General features: G+C 40.1%; 1 protein-coding gene across 1 annotated transcript in view; it reads left to right on the forward strand.

Moving 5' to 3' along the window:
* The window catches only part of LOC109576755 (uncharacterized), a 366,105-nt gene that overhangs the window by 186,900 nt on the left and 161,928 nt on the right, over positions 1-17,277 (forward strand). Inside the window, exon 13 of the mRNA XM_070778427.1 lies at positions 16,221-16,484. Coding sequence (XP_070634528.1) covers positions 16,221-16,484 — 264 coding nt within the window. The remainder of the gene's footprint in view (positions 1-16,220; positions 16,485-17,277) is intronic.

Consider the following 17,277-nt stretch of genomic DNA (forward strand, 5'->3'; position numbering starts at 1 on the left):
CAATGCCTGGTCCTTGAGTTATGCTGTGTGTATGTACAAAGGAAGGTGTGGGAGGTGGGAGCAGATAGGTAGAGGCCTCTTACAGACTGTTGTGTTCTCTCCAAATTCATGGGCTGAGGTCTTAAATCCCAGGACCTCAGACTGTGACTATGCTTGGAGACAAGGTCTCTTTAAGAGGTTAAGTTAAAATGAGAACACCGATGGTGGTTCAATCTCTCAGCTGTGTCTGACTCTTGCAACCCCACAGACTATGGCCTGCCAGGCTCCTCTGTCCATGGGATTCTCCAGGCAAGAATACTGGAGTGGGTTGCTCTTTCCTTCTCCAGGGGATCTTCCCTACCCAGGAATAGAACCCAGGTCTCCTGCATTGCACGCAGATTCTTTACCAACTGAGGTACAAGGGAAGCCCACTTGAAGCTGGGGTAAACCTGTAGCTGAGAACACTGGGGTAAATCCTAATCCAGTAGGACTGGTGTCCTTATAAGAAGAGGAGATTAGGACACAGAAGCCATGGAAGATCACGTGAAGACACAGGGAGACAGGCAAGGAGAGAGATTTCCAAAGAAATCAATCCTGGCGTCATGTTGATTTCGGACTTCTAGCTTCCAGATCTTTGAGAAAATAAGTTCCTGTTGTTTAAGTGTTCCAGTCAGTGGAGCTTTGCTATGGTGGTCCTAAAAAAACTAATGTAAAGGCTCCTAAAGAACTGGTGACAATGAATTGTCCTTTGATTTAATGGGAAAGAAGAAACAATGACTAACTTCAACCTTTTAGAATTCAATACATCAATTTGCCTTCACTGAAATAAGGTCTAAGAAAACCTGGCTTCAGCTTGCTGTGTTATTGAGCTATTTCATGGGTATATAGAATTTTAAGAAGTATGCACTCATGTGTGCTGAGTTGCTTCAGTTGTGTCTGGCTCTTTGCGAGCTTATGGCCTGTCCGCACCAGGGTCCTATGTCCATGGGATCCTCTAGGCAAGAATGCTGGAGTGGGTTGCCACGCCCTTCTATAGGGCATCTTCCCTATAGACCCAAGGATTGAACCTGCCCCACTTAAGTTTCCTGTGCTGGCAGGCAGGTTCTTTGCTGCTAGCACCACCTAGGAAGCCCTTTAAGAAGTAGCTTCCCTGGTGGCTCAGACAGTAAAGCGTCTGCCCCGCAATGCGGGAGACTCAGGTTCGATCCCTGGGTCGGGAAGATCCCCTGGAGAAGGAAATGGCAACCCACTCCAGTACTCTTACCTGGAAAATCCAGTACTCTTGCCTGGAAAATTCCATGGACAGAGGAGCCTGGTAGGCTACAGTCCATGGGGTCGCAAAGAGTCAGACACGACTGAGCGACTTCACTCACTCACTCAAAGAAGGTGAAAGTGAAGTCGTGCAGTCCTGTCTGACTCTTTGCGACCCCATGGACTGTAGCCTACCAGGCTCCTCTGTCCATGGGATTTTCCAGGTAAGAGTACTGGATTTTCCAGGTAAGAGTACTGGAGTGGGTTGCCATTTCCTTCACCAGGGGATGTTCCCGACCCAGGGATAGAACCCAGGTCTCCCACATTTTAGACAGATGCTTTACCGTCTGAGCCACCAGGAAGTATATCAACCAGTTAATATTTACACTTCAGTGTGGCAAGGTATCGTTGTTATAGCAGGAGATGGGCACCATTTTTGTTTTACTGGAGGGAAATCCAATATGAATAAAATGGCAACTTTTCAAACATGACATTTAATCCATGCATGTAAATCAAACTGAGAATCTATTATTCATTATTAAAGGGGTGGCATATTTTTATTACTCTGAGAATGAAACACAAATACCGTGAAAAATTTAGTGCCTTTTCTTGAACTTTTGAGACACTTATCATGTAGTCATCTAGCTAGTACTGGCTCTCATTTTAAAATATAGCCATGAAATTAATAAGTTTGGAGTTTTATACCTGAAAAAAGGATGCTCAATTTCAGTGAAATAGGCAAATTTATTTTTTATTTAAAGCTTCCCAAATACTTAAGATGGTAAAGGACTTAAGTAATGTTCAGATTCCAGTATGTATATGAAGAATATAGTTCACATTCTTGTCATTATTAGTCATGGTTCCCAGAGTTCTTCCCTGAAGTGCTTTCTGAAAACGACATATATCAGAAACTGATTAAAATGACCTAAAGTATTAATTCTTAAACTATGATGAACCCAACATTTCACAAGAGGTTATTTTCTGTGTGACATTTAATATCAAAGAATTGAAATGATTTTAATAACTCATAGGAAGGAGTGATCTTAGGAAAACTAGAGCTTGAGCATGACTGCTTTTTTTGATTATTGATTATTACCATGCATAATGAATAGCCCTGGCTATTAGCATTCAATACTTTTGGAAAATGACTTAATCTCCTGGGCCTCAATTCCTTCGTTTGTAAAATGGGAATCTAATATCTAATTTGTAAAGATTTAGTGAGCATTAAATAATGTGATGTACAGATTGCTCAGTATAGTGGGTTACATGTAGGGAATAACTAGTAGCTATAATTGTTTTTTATTTATAATAATCTTCTATGTAGCATGTTTTCTTCTTTTTGCTATGTTAGATTTCTTGAGCCCTTCAAAGCGTTCCTTCAAGAAATATTTGTTGATCCATTCTTGATTTCTCTCTTCTAAGAAAACTCAGTTTCCATTAAATTTATTCAATGCTCTTTTGCCTCTATTCCTTTTTACTAGGTGATGTGAAAGGTTTCAGGGCCATCAGTGTAAAAAGCCGGTTATCATTGTCTCATATTCTCTGGCAGGAAGGAAGAGTAATGTGTGTTGAGTGCCTGCACTATGCCAGTTTCATCACTATGCGTTTAAAATGCCCAAATAAGTGCAAATTTCACACCACGCAATCTATTGTTAAATCCATTTTGAGGATGAGAGAAACAGATTTTTGAGATGAGAACTTGACCAGATGTTCAAAGCTGAGATCCAAACCCAGGTTTAAATGACCCCACAGTCCAAACACAAAGTTTCACAACCTGCCCTAAAGGACGCAGCAAGAATTGATATGTTGGTTTTTTAAATCTGTAAACTACTCATCAGTTCCCATAATTTTCTTCATATTCTTTTTACCAGACTTCTGTTTCTAACGCCTAGTCTCTCATTCTTTTCTGGCTATTCTTCTGTCCTTTGTGTCTATTTTATACATGTGTTCACATCTGGTTTACTCAGAGTGGAGTGCCCTGGTTACCAAATAGTAGTTCTTGTTCACTCTGCATGCAATTGAATAATCAATTCAATTTTTACCAGCCTCACTTGGGCATGAGGCTGCTGTATTACATGATACTGACAGGTGGTCACTTAATCTTAAATATATTTGGCAGCACTAGTATGTAAACTTCTTGAGAGTAGGGACTGGTGTCTGTTTTGTTCACTGCTGAATCTCTGCCACCTAGAAATGTGTCTTGATAAGTATTTTTTTAAATGAATGAATAAACTTAAAACTTCTAATGAGACACATGGCAGACTTCAAATAGATGAGTATTGACTGCCTTATAGTTGAAAAGGTCCATACCATTTCTGTTCTTTATCGAGCCCATCTTTGCATGAAATGTTCCTTTGGTATCTCTGATTTTCTTGAAGAGATCCCTAATCTTTCCCATTCTGTTGTTTTCCTCTATTTCTTTGCATTGATTGATGAAGAAGGCTTTCTTATCTCTTCTTGCTATTCTTTGGAACTCTGCATTCAGATGTTTATATCTTTCCTTTTCTCCTTTGCTTTTCGCTTCTCTTCTTTTCACAGCTATTTGTAAGGCCTCCCCAGACAGCCATTTTGCTTTTTTGCATTTCTTTTCCATGGGGATGGTCTTGATCCCTGTCTCCTGTACAATGTCACGAACCTCCTTCCATAGTTCATCAGGCACTCTATCAGATCTAGGCCCTTAAATCTATTTCTCACTTCCACTGTATAATCATAAGGGATTTGATTTAGGTCATACCTGAATGGTCTAGTGGTTTTCCCTACTTTCTTCAATTTCAGTCTGAATTTGGCAATAAGGAGTTCATGGTCTGAGCCACAGTCAGCTCCTGGTCTTGTTTTTGCTGACTGTGTAGAGCTTCTCCATCTTTGGCTGCAAAGAATATAATCAATCTGATTTCGGTGTTGACCATCTGGTGATGTCCATGTGTAGAGTCTTCTCTTGTGTTGTTGGAAGAGGGTGTTTGTTATGACCAGTGCATTTTCTTGGCAAAACTCTATTAGTCTTTGCCCTGCTTCATTCCCTATTCCAAGGATAAAGGACAGAAATGGTATGGACCTAACAGAAGCAGAAGATATTAAGAAGAGGTGGCAAGAATACACAGAAGAACTGTACAAAAAAATCTTCATGACCCAGATAATCACGATGGTGTGATCACTCACCTAGAGCCAGACATCCTGGAATATGAAGTCAAGTGGGCCTTAGAAAGCATCACTATGAACAAAGCTAGTGGAGGTGATGGAATTCCAGTTGAGATCTTTCAAATCCTGAAAGATGATGCTGTGAAAGTGCTGCACTCAATATGCCAGAAAATTTGGAAAACTCAGCAGTGGCCACAGGACTGGAAAAGGTCAGTTTTCATTCCAATCCCAAAGAAAGGCAATGCCAAAGAATGCTCAAACTACCGCACAATTGCACTCATCTCACATGCTAGTAAAGTCATGCTCAAAATTCTCCAAGCCAGGCTTCAGCAATATGTGAACCGTGAACTTCCTGATGTTCAAGCTGGTTTTAGAAAAGGCAGAGGAACCAGAAATCAGATAGCCAACATCCGCTGAATCATGGAAAAAGCAAGAGAGTTCCAGAAAAGCATCTATTTCTGCTTTATTGACTATGCCAAAACCTTTGACTGTGTGGATCACAATAAACTGTGGAAAATTCTTCAAGAGATGGGAATACCAGACCACCTGACCTGCCTCTTGAGAAATCTGTATGCAGCTCAGGAAGCAACAGTTAGAACTGGACATGGAACAACAGACTGGTTCCAAATAGGAAAAGGAGTTCGTCAAGGCTGTATATTGTCACCCTGTTTATTTAACTTATATGCAGAGTACATCATGAGAAACTCTGGACTGGAAGAAACACAAGCTGGAATCAAGATTGCCAGGAGAAATATCAGTAACCTCAGATATGCAGATGATACCATCCTTATGGCAGAAAGTGAAGAGGAACTTAAAAGCCTCTTGATGAAAGTGAAAGTGGAGAGTGAATAAATTGGCTTAAAGCTCAACGTTCAGAAAATGAAGATCATGGCATCTGGTCCCATCACTTCATGGGAAATAGATGGGGAAACAGTGGAAACAGTGTCAGACTTTATTTTTCTGGGCTCCAAAATCACTACAGATGGTGACTGCAGCCATGAAATTAAAAGATGCTTACTCCTTGGAAGGAAAGTTATGACCAACCTAGATAACATATTCAAAAGCAGAGACATTATTTTGCCAACAAAGGTTCGTCTAGTCAAGGCTATAGTTTTTCCATTGGTCATGTATGGATGTGAGAGTTGGACTGTGAAGAAGGCTGAGTGCTGAAGAATTGATGCTTTTGAACTGTGGTGTTGGAGAAGACTCTTGAGAGCCCCTTGGACTGCAAGGAGATCCAACCAGTCCATTCTGAAGGTGATCAACCCTGGGATTTCTTTGGAAGGAATGATGCTGAAGCTGAAACTCCAGTACTTTGGCCACCTCATGCAAAGAGTTGACTCATTGGAAAAGACCCTGATGCTGGGAGGGATTGGGGGCAGGAGGAGAAGGGGACGACAGAGGATGAGATGGCTGGATGGCATCACCGACTCGATGGATGTGAGTCTGAGTGAATTCTGGGAGTTGGTGATGGACAGGAAGGCCTGGCATGCTGCGATTCATGGGGTCGCAAAGACTCAGACACGACTGAGCGACTGATCTGATCTGATAGTTGAAAAGTGTTTTAACTTTTTAAACAATTTGGTATTTTATGCAGATGCACATTCTTCATTTTATTGGAAATGCTGCTGAAATGCCGTAAATCCACCTTTGTCCTTTTGTGTCTGTTCTCTACATCTGTTCACATCTGATTTATTCAGGGTTCAGAATGCCCTAGTTACCAAATAGTAGTTCTTGTTCACTTTGCATGCAATTCAACAATCAAATCATTTTGAATTCTCTAAAGAGGAGGAACTTGCTTCTATATTTGAACTCACTCACATTCAGAGGGAATAAGTTTTAATATTTCAACATCTATACAAAATGCTTTACAATGACTTTTAAGGCACTAATTCTCTTATGAACACTGATTGAAGTCACAAAGGGTTGACGAGGGTAAAGAATTTCTCCAAGGTCACATGGTCTTGTAATTGCAAAGAACAAGGCTGGCTATCTTTTCCTATCCATCTGCCTCATGCATGTACCAGACAGTAGTCAATGGCTTTGAACTGATGGGGCTCTCAGAGCTTCTAGTGGTTGGCAGGAAAAGGATTTATGTGCAAACAAACAAAAAATCACTAAGTTCAAGCACCAATAAAGGTCAATCTAGAAGATTGCAAAGCATGTCTAGTAGACTGCAAAGCATGTCAGGCCCCTGCTTAAGCTCCCCTAGTGGATCCATTACACTCAGGCTAAAAATCCAAATTCCTTACCTGGCCCTCCAAGCTTTACGTGATCTGGTTCCCATCCTCCTTTCTAATTTCCTTGCATGTGGCTTTTCTGCTTGTGTGTTTCATTCGAGTTTCACTTTCTCTTCTCTGAACAGACCAAGCTCATTCTTATTATAAGGTCACTGTATTAAAGGTGGCTTCTGGCCATGAGGTTCCTCCTCTAGCCTTGACACTGCTGTCCAAGGTCAAGTGCCCCTTCCTGAGACAAGATTTTCTTAATAAAATAGCTCCTCCTCTGGTCATTTTCTAGTATATCTCTAATTTCCTTTTATTATTCTAATATCCTTAGTGATCAAGTAGACCATTTATCACTATTGATATCATCTTATTACTTGTCTTCTCCCCCACCAGATTGTAGCTCAAAAAGAAAAAGAAGTTTTGTTTAATTGTTTTTATCATCAGTGCCTAAAACTGTTGCTGAAGTTGTCATTTAGTTGTTAAGTCATGTCCAACTCTTTTGGGACCCTATGGATGATAGCCTACCAGGCTCTTCCACCCATGAGATTTCCTAGGCAAGAATACTGGTGTGAGTTGCTGTTTCCTTCTCCAGGGTATTTTCTCTGGCCCAAGGATTGAACTAGCACCTCCTGCATTGGCAGGCAAATTCTTTACCACTGAGCTACCTGGTAAGCAGCAAGGGTGTGGTTGCGTAGTTTCATTAAAATGGTTCTCCTTTTACATTTGTTTGGCATTGAGTAATACCAAAAAGAGATATTTGCTGAAATATAAATGGGCTTTTAATAAATGTGTGTGAATGAATGACTGAATGAAAGGAAGCATAAATTTGGATATGGCTTTTGACATAGTCAAATCAATAATGTTAGTAGCTGGGAGAACATGAACAAATCATTACTTGTCTAAATCTTTTTTCAATCACCTGTAAAATGGGCTAATATTAACCACATTGACATGCAGATCAAACGTTATAATGTGCATGTAAGAGCTTTGTAAAATATAAGATGCTGCACAGGCATTAATATTATCGCCAGATATATCTTTGGTACCATGTGGGTTTCCCAAAGGGAAAGTGTTGATTAGCAATTATTGCCAAAAATTTTATCCTTTCCAAATGATGTATTTGCCTGTTCCTTGTAAAACCATTTGTGGTTAATTTGTTGGTCTTTGATCTAATCAGGCTGCAGATGTTCAGAAATGCCATCTTTTTGTGCATTGAGGCTCAGTCACTGGGGTTTGTAAAAGTAATGGGCTGTGCCCAATTTTTCCCCAATGTCTTCAACTCTCAGGGACAATGAAGGGAAAAATCTATCTTTTGCCTAACAAGGAGAAACTGAAAAGAAAATTTAACTTTTTGTTTTCACAGTCAAAAAAAAAGGGGGGGCGGAATATGGGGGGAGAAATCCCAGAACTAAATTTTCTAAATTAAAATATTCAATTAGATTTTGCCATCTCCCTAGAGTGAAATATTCTTAGTTGAACATTTGAGTAGCATGTGAAGAGATGAGTTATGACATATTGAGGTTGAGGTCAGGTAATGGAATTGCGATGTAATGAGATGACATGCCATATATTTCCTCTTGATTTCAGTCATGTTTGATGGAAAATGGTGGCAAGGCCATATTTTTTAGCCAGTAATTATTCAGGTATGAATCAGTTTGATCTCAGACAGAATTGTGGTTGCCCTGAGCTGCGGAAGTCAATTAGACATGTGATCAAGGACACACGAACCTGTCTTGTCTTGGTATCTATATTGGACATTGATTCTCAAAGTCTCTTCTGAAGGACCATGTGAATCACTATTACCTTACCCTGCCTGTAAAAATCAAAATTCCCAAGCTTCACCTCAGACTTATTGATTTAAGGACGAGAATGGGCCCTAGAAGTCTGCATTTCAAACAAATGCCTTTGGGTAATTCTCACACAAACCTAGATGGTCCTTGAGGACATCACTGCACGATTGTGAATGTTTCCCAAATAATTAAATTTGTTCTTAAGAAATCACAAAATGAGATTCAGGGACTGTAGGTTTGAGAGATCATAGACCTCTAATCTCATTGTAGGGAGATTTTTATTTCAGAATTACTAATTTGTAAGCTACCTGATGAATCTAACACTCGGACTCATATTTATATTAAAATTATAGTTAATTTGCAATGTCGTGTTAGTTTCAGGTGTATAGCAAAGCGATTCAGTTATATACACAATTGTTTGTTGTTGTTTAGTTGCTAAGTTGCGTCCGACTCTTTGGAACCACATCAACTGTGGCCCGCCAGGCTCCTCTGTCCATGGCGAGAACACTGGAGTGGGTTTGCCATTTCCTTCTCCAGGGTATCTTTCTAACCCAGGAATGGAACCCGGTTCTCCTGCACTGGGAGGTGGATTCTTTACCAGTGAGCCCCCAGGGAAGTCCATATGTGTTTATACACATATATATAAATAAATAATATAAATTTTATATAAATAAATAATATACAAATTATATTTAAATGAACAAATAAACATATAGCATTCATATTTATAAATATATATAAACATATAGGCATTTGCATTTGTAAATACATATATATATTCCGAAAGACTCATTCTTTAAGGATCCCGGAAGATGAAGTTGTTAAGGGTGCTGGGATGATGGAGTTCTGTTGGAGGAAGCATGTTTTCCCTTGATAAGCTCTGGGTCTGCTTTTGATGGCTGAACCCAGTGGGAACAATGATGGAGGGAACAGGCTGAATACAGAGAAACATGTGGGGGAGAGCCCAGCTCCTTAGTCTGTAGGGATCACGGGGGACAGGAAATAGGGTTTAGAGAAGTGGTCCAGAGCCTCTTCACCAGGAATCCAAGGTAGGCCCTCTGATGCTCACCTCCAACACTCAGGAAGCACAGCATGAATGGCTCTGGAGCTCATTGCCAGGAATCAAATCCCAGCTCTACCCTCTACACCTATTTTCTGTGTGACCTTGGGTGTGACCTTGCCCCAGTTCTCTTTGCCTCAGGGCATCACTTGTCACATGGAGTAAACAACAGGATCTACTTTGTACAATTATCATAGTGATTGAGTTCATAAAGACAAAGTGATTTAAAAAGTACCTTGCATTTAGTCAACTTTCAATAGAGATGAGAGCTCCCCTGGTGGCTTAGTGGTAAAGAATCAACTTGCCAGTGCAGGCAACACAGGTTCGATCTCTGGGTTGGAAAGATCCCCTGGAGAAGGAAAAGGCAACCCACTCCAGTATTTTTGCCTGGGAAATCCCATGGACAGAGGAGCCTGGTGGGCTACAGTTCGTGGAGTTGCAAAGTGGGACACAACTTAGCGGCTAAGCGATAACAACAGATGAATAGTTGATACTCTACTGTTAGGATTAAGAAACTAAAAAAAAACACAACAGTTTCTAAAACAGGGAACTGGAGCTATTACATTTGCACACAAAGCACTGGTTTTCCAATGGTGTAGGTGTAAGATTTTTCTCTCTTCTTCTATGCAGAAGCTATGAGAGTTAGAGCTGTTACCAACCTCTGTCCTTGATCCTCAGGCCAAGATAAGTTTCCAAGAATAATTACTTTCTTTCATCCTGCAAGCACAAAGACAGGGGATTAGTGCTAATTTGTCTATTTATTTATCTTGGCTGAGGGAATGGAAGGGAAAATAAAATGGCGCTATTAAACTCTCACTAGATAACCTAGATTACCCTGTACGCCTCTGTCCAGAATTGTTTGCCTCAAATAGAACACTTTGCTGTTTTCTAATGCAAACTAAATACACTTATTTATTTTCATGACTACGCTTATTCCTTACAGAATATGAGTCTCCAAAGACATCATTTTGTTCTCTTCCCCTTCTCCCTACCTGCCACCTCCTTTTCATCACCGCTGTCCTTTCCCCCCAGTCCCTCCTCCACCCGCTTCCCAGCACTTTGTACATGGTGAAACCAAGATCCATCCTAAGATGGTAGGTTACTTCTTTAAGTGGTAAACTGGGATTTGATCTCATGTTTGTATGATGCCAAAGCCCATGCTTTTAACCCACAAGGACATATAGATTTCTTTTTAAATGAGAGAAAGAATTACATGGGGCAGGATTGAGCAACTGGGACTGAGGTGACAGATATATAAAGTCAGAACCATTGAAGATGCATTTGTAAGAATTCCAACCAAAGCATCATGTCCAAGCTGCGTCATTGCAGACCTACCACAAACAACTCAAGTATTACTGGGTACTCTGTTTGTCTACAGAAGTGCAGGTTATGTGCATATTCAGATGTTCCTCTACTATTGACTTTATCATGCTTACGTGTGTGCTAAGTTGCTTCAGTTGTGTCCAACTCTTCACGACCCCATGGACTATAATCTGCTAGGCTCCTCTATCCATGGGATTTTTCAGGCAAGAATACTGGTGTGGTACCATACCCTCCTCCAGGGGTTCTTTCCGACTCAGGGATAGAACCTGAATCTCTTATGTCTCCTGCACTGGCAAGTGGATACTTCACCAATGAGCCACTGACAAAAGAGCCACTAGAATTTTGATTTTATATCCAGTGACTTAGAACTATGTTTCTGAAGCTATTTTGATGGAATAATTATATTTATACAGTAGTTAAGACTGGATGTGGTCAGGACTTCCCTGGTGGCTCAGTGGTAAAAAAAAAAAAAAAAAAAAAAAATCTTCCTGCCAATGCAGGAGACACAGGTTTGAGCCCTGATCTAGGGAGATCCCCCATGCCTCAGCGCAACTAACCCTGTGCACCACACCTACTGAGCCTGTGCTTTAGAGGGTGGGAACCACAACTCCTGAGCCTGTGTGCCGCAAGTACTAAAGCCAGGGCTTGCTAGAGCCCGTGCTCCACAAGAGGCGCCAGCACGATGAAAAGTCCACGCACTGCAACTGGGGAGTAGCCACCACTCAGCGCAACGGGAGAAAAGCCCACTCAGCAATGAAGATGATACAGCACAATGAAAACTCACCGCAACGGGAGAAAAGCCCACTCAGCAATGAAGATACAGCACAATGAAAAATAAAATTATTTTAAAAAGTAAATCATCAGTGTTCATGCATCTTAAAAAAAAAAAAAGACTGGATATGAGTTAGTACAGAGCAGGGAATGTCAATCTTTGTTATTTTCTGGTAAGAAACCCCCAACACTTCAGTGGCTTACTTGCATTCAATATTCCACATCAGTCCAGATTGTTAAAAGTTCAGCAATTTTTCCTTTACCTGCAAAGTCTCTCACTCAATGACAGACTTGCTCCCTTGCCTGTTCCCTGAGATTAAAGGTACTTCTAGTCCTAACTCATATATGAAGGGTTTATCCTGAGATTCAGTCTCTCCTAAATTTCTTTATGTCCAAAGTTCCCCAAGGAGCTCAGAAATATACACAATTTTGTAATTTAATTGAAATCTTTTCTTCATTACAGTAAGAATTATGGTCATTTATAGCTGCCTCCATCTTAAGAAGAAGAACTTTGAAGAAATATTTTTGAAATTACTTTATCTTTTTTTAAAAATAACTTTTTCTTAGTATGAAAACAATAGTCATTCCAAATATTTCAGAAAATCCAGAAAATTGAAAAATACTTCATCAATGTGCATTTTCATCATTTTGTAAGACTTCCCTAATCCTTTCTGAGTTGCTTCAATTTAAAAGTATTTGGTGTCCAAGTGGAAAGAATTTTGCTTTCTCTTCCAATCTTCCATGCAAACTTCAGGCTTCCAAATTCTCATTTGTTTCTTTTCTGCTTGTTCTCCACTCTCCTTTCACATGCATCTTCTATAATATGGAAGATCAAATGCATTGCCTTTATGTTTCGCAGTGAAATTCACCCTGTACTGTGTCTTCCTTCAAAAAGAATGCCCTTGATGGTACACAGAAAATAAAGAGAAAATCATGACCTCCAACTACTAGGGCTTTCATGATGAGATAGTACTGATAGTTGGGGGCAGACCGATCCATTTATTTCCCTTATTATAAGTATTCAGTGACAAAGCTACAGAAAAATAAGGAAGCATAGCATCATAGGCGTGTTAAGTTGCTTCAGTCATGTCCAACTCTTTGCGACCATATGGACTGGAGCCTGCCAGGCTCCTCTGTCCATGGGATTCTCCAGGCAAGAGTACTGGAGTGGGTTGCCATTTCCTTTTCCAGGGGATCTTAGCTACCCAGGGATTGAATCTGTGTCTCTTACATCTCCCACATTGCAGGCGGGTTCCCACCTGTGAAGAAGTCTACCTCGTAGGAGGGCTGTGGAAATACTCAGGTTTATGGAAAGGATCCTCTGAGAGATACAATGAAACTTAGTGATCCTTTCTTGCCATGGAGGAAACAAATGAGTCCCAAGCTACACATTACTGGGCAAAAGGTCTCTCCTATAACATACAGCATGAGAAAGGCAATGAAAGATTAACATGACCGCTGCTGTCAGATAAATTCCTGTATGTGGTAACATATGGCTCTGATCCTCTTCTTCAGTCATTATCAGTGACTAGGTTTTGTCTTAGTTGAATACTTATTTTTGGAGGAGGGGATCATCAGGGTAATTTCACATGACAGCTCTATCTTGTGAAATAGGCTGAAATGGAGTTTCTTTAGTGCCCAAAGCCTGGCTTCTTATTTGTGTTGTTACAGGTGACACGATGGTGCCTGATGTTTTGCACCAGGTGTTCGGGTTATGCTTGGGAGCCTAGAACTATTTCTTGTGCACAAAATGTTACTTGTGCTTTACGTATTTATCTGATGAGGTTCAATCAGTCTTAAAATGCTCTTTTCTCCTGTATGAAAATAAACTGTAATCTGAGTCATAGAAATAGTTGGGATAAAGTCTTAAGACAGACAGTAATAATAATTGTGTGTATTCACATTTTATGAGCATTTTTATATTCGTTATACAAGCTGACAAGTGCATCACCTCTATGAGGAAGATGCTTATAATTTTGTTTTTTTATGGGTGAAGACATTTGAGTGCATGGAAAGTAAGATACAAAAAAAAGAAGTGACTTGCCGAAGACCACAGGAAAATTGATGATAGAATTGGGTCAGTAGTGAGTAACTTCTTAATCTGTTTTGAACATATCACTGAGTAAGATCAGGTTAGTATAAGAAGGCATTAGTTTTCACTTCTAAATGCAGGGATAAAACTGATGAAATTACTATAATAGCATCATTTCGGCTTCATTTTTAAACGATGGTCGGAAACAGGTTTCTGACTTCCTTTTTCCTCCTCTGCATCACTTAGCTTTTATTCTCTTATCACGAGGTTACTCACAGCCAACTAGCCAAATGAAAAGTATGGCTTGATTAAGAATCTCTTTTGTCAGTAATTTGTGCCTAATGTTTTTAGCTCTCCCATGGGCTGTTGTAGAAAATGGTAAATCTGGTTTAAATGAAACCTGATCCTGTTAATGGTTTAATAGCAGCTGCCACAGGGTTATGGCATTTTTCAACAGATGCTTCTGCTTCATTTTAAACATAAACCAAGTCTTGGAATACTTACACAAATCATACAAAATATCCCTACACACTTTTGGTTAAATATATTGTTATAAAATAGTCTTAGAGAAGTCCCTATCTTTGCCCATTTATAAATAAAATAAAATAGAGAATAAAAAAAATAGGCTATAGTCTATTTAAAAAAAATAGATGATTCATGTCTTCAGTTCAGTTCAGTTCAGTCGCTCAGTCATGTCCGACTCTTTGCGACCCCATGCACTGCAGCACGCCAGGCTTCCCTGTCCATCACCATCTCCCGGAGTTTACTCAAACTCATGTCCATAGAGTCAGTGATGCCATCCAGCCATCTCACCCTCTGTCTTACACTTGCCTAAAAATTTTTTTAAAGGCTGAAGAATGGGCTCCATCTCTTGTCCGGGGACATGAGTGGTGGCTTGGTTGATCCAATGGTTCTGTCCATCTTTAGGCCTAACACTATTTATTTAGCACTGACAAATTGCTTACACAATGATGTGCATTCTAGTGTCAACTGAAATTCATAGTAGTCACAAAATTAAATGGGACACTATTTTTCTTTGAAAAGGTAGACCTTGTAATAGTACTTCAAGCTATCATTCTGCATAGGATTAGTTTCTCTGGCATATGATTGTTTAACCATTTTCTTTTTTTTTTTAAAGCATTTCTTCTGGTCAAAGCACTTGTGCTGGATACACCAATGATACAAAGATAAATGTCAGGCAAAAAAAAAAAAACAACAACAACAAAAACAATGACTGGTTCCAAACCGGGAAAGGAGTACGTCAAGGCTGTATATTGTCACACTGCTTATTTCACTTACATGCAGAGTACATCATGCAGAATGCTGCGCTGGAATCAAGATTGCCAGGAGAAATATCAATAACCTCAGATATGCAAATGACACCACTATTATGGCAGAAAGCAAAGAGGAACTGAAGAGCCTTTTGATGGAAGTGAAAGAGGAGAGTGAAAAAGCTGGGTTAAATCTCAACATTAAAAAAGCTAAGATTATGGCATCTGGTTCCATCACTTCATGGCAAATAGATGGGGAAACAATGGAAACAGTGACAGACTTTAGTTTCTTGGGCTCCAAAATCACTGCAGATGGTGACTGCAGCCATGAAGTTAAAAGACGCTTGCTCCTTGAAAGAAAAGCTATGACCAACCTAGACAGCATATTAAAAAGCAGAGACATTACTTTGCCAACAAAGGTCTGTCTAGTCAAAGCTATGGTTTTTCCAACAGTCATGTATGGATGTGAGAGTTGGACCATAACTCTTCAGCTGAGGGCTGAAGAATTGATGCTTTTGAACTGTGATGTTGGAGAAGACTCTCGAGAGTCCCTTGGACTGCAAGGAGATCAAACCAGTCAATCTTAAAGGAAATCAGTCCTGGATATTCATTGGAAGGAGTGATGCTGAAGCTGAAACTCCAATACTTTGACCACCTGGTCCAAAGAACTGACTCATTTGAAAAGATCTTGATGCTGGGAAAGACTGAAGTTAGGAGAAGGGGACGACAGAGAATGGGATGGTTGGATGGCATCACTGACTAGATGGACATGAGTTTGAGCAAGTCCAGAAGTTGATGGACAGGGAAGCCTGGTGTGCTGCAGTTCATGAGTTTGCAAACAGTCAGACGTGACTGAGCAACTGAATTGACAAAAGACAGAAATAGTTAAACAGAAGAGATACCAGCTCAAGCAAAAAGAACTGAAAGCACAGTGTACCTCTTTAGTTAGCATATTACAGGTTTGAGTCCTAAGACTCATACGAGGCAGAATCTAGAACTGGCAGGGTAGAGTCTGTCTTGTTTTTTGGGTCTTATTTTCATGATGGTATATTTGCTCAATTACCTTGGCCTATAACCATTATTTATGTAAGTGCATCAGTGCTGTGTTTTTAAGGATGAACAATAACAGTACAAATCAACTCTGTCATGGTCGTACTCAGTCAATGAGTTGTGTCCAACTCTTTGTGACCCCAAGGACTGTAGCCTGCTACATTACTCTGTCCATGGGATTCCCCAGGCAAGAATACTGGAGTGGGTTGCCATTTTCTTTTCCAGAGACAAAGCAGTTCTTAACTCTAAATGATCTGTAGGCATCACTGACTGTGATATGTTTCTAAATACCAGTATTCCAATCTTCCCTTGTCCTCATATCTGTCCTAGGTACTCCCGCCTAAGAAGGATGTGAAACTTGGCATGGCTTTCTTGTTTGAACTCTTTCTCCTTCATGGGAAATATACTTATGTCCACCAGGTTGTGGGCTGGGCAACCTTCCCTTTGTATGATAGCAGCATGGATGTGGTGGAAGGAAAATTCAAGTGTCCGCTTCTCCGAGGACATTATGATCAGAAAGTCGACAGCTTCAGGAAAACTGAAGATCTGATTTGCTTGGACCTGGACCACTGGCTGTGCAATCTCTATTTTCAGGTTTGTAATGGGATTTTGTTAGTGGAAAAAAGAATGTAAAGAATTTCTAAAGCTGCTTTTCTCTAGCCTTTAGCTACTGAAAATTCCAATAAGTATCAATATCAAAAACCTATAATAGGGGTTATCTCAATATTAATTTCTCATTGTTGTGCTCAGTTGCTCAGTCACGTCCAACTCTTTTGTGACCACATGGACTGTAGCCCACCAGGCTCCTCTGTCTGTGGGATTTCCCAGGCAAGAATACTGGAGTGAGTTGCCATTTCCTACTCCATGGGACCTTCCCAATCCAGGGATTGAACTCATGTTTCTTGCATCTTCTGCACTGGCAGGCGGACACTTTACCACTACCAATTTCTCATAATGCAGATTAAATTGATGTCTACAAATAAGGGGCAAAATTCTAGAGTGAGTAGAAATCTTAAGGATAACTTAATCCAAACTTCTGTCTTATGAATCAGGACAGTTATCTAAGTCCCTGATTTCTCAGTTTGCAGTCTGTTGTTGCTGGAGCAGACTGGTCTCAGCAATGTTGGGCAGGGGTTGTATTTCTTTTTAGAGAGCTCTTATTGAGCTTCTGTTGTGTGTTGGGCATCGCTTGTTTCAGAGATATAAAACAGATAAGACGTGGTCTCTGCCTTTGGGATGCTTGACATTTATTTGATGAGACTGACAATAGATAGCCCACATTTCCACAGGATGAAAGTGGCCATTAGAAATACACATATACCATATACCATGGCTTCAATGTATGCTGCCTTGTTTATGTCAAAAATTAAAAAAAAAAAAAAAGCAA

Source organism: Bos indicus, chromosome 23 (genome assembly GCF_029378745.1).
Source record: "Bos indicus isolate NIAB-ARS_2022 breed Sahiwal x Tharparkar chromosome 23, NIAB-ARS_B.indTharparkar_mat_pri_1.0, whole genome shotgun sequence".
NCBI classification, from domain to species: domain Eukaryota; kingdom Metazoa; phylum Chordata; class Mammalia; order Artiodactyla; family Bovidae; genus Bos; species Bos indicus.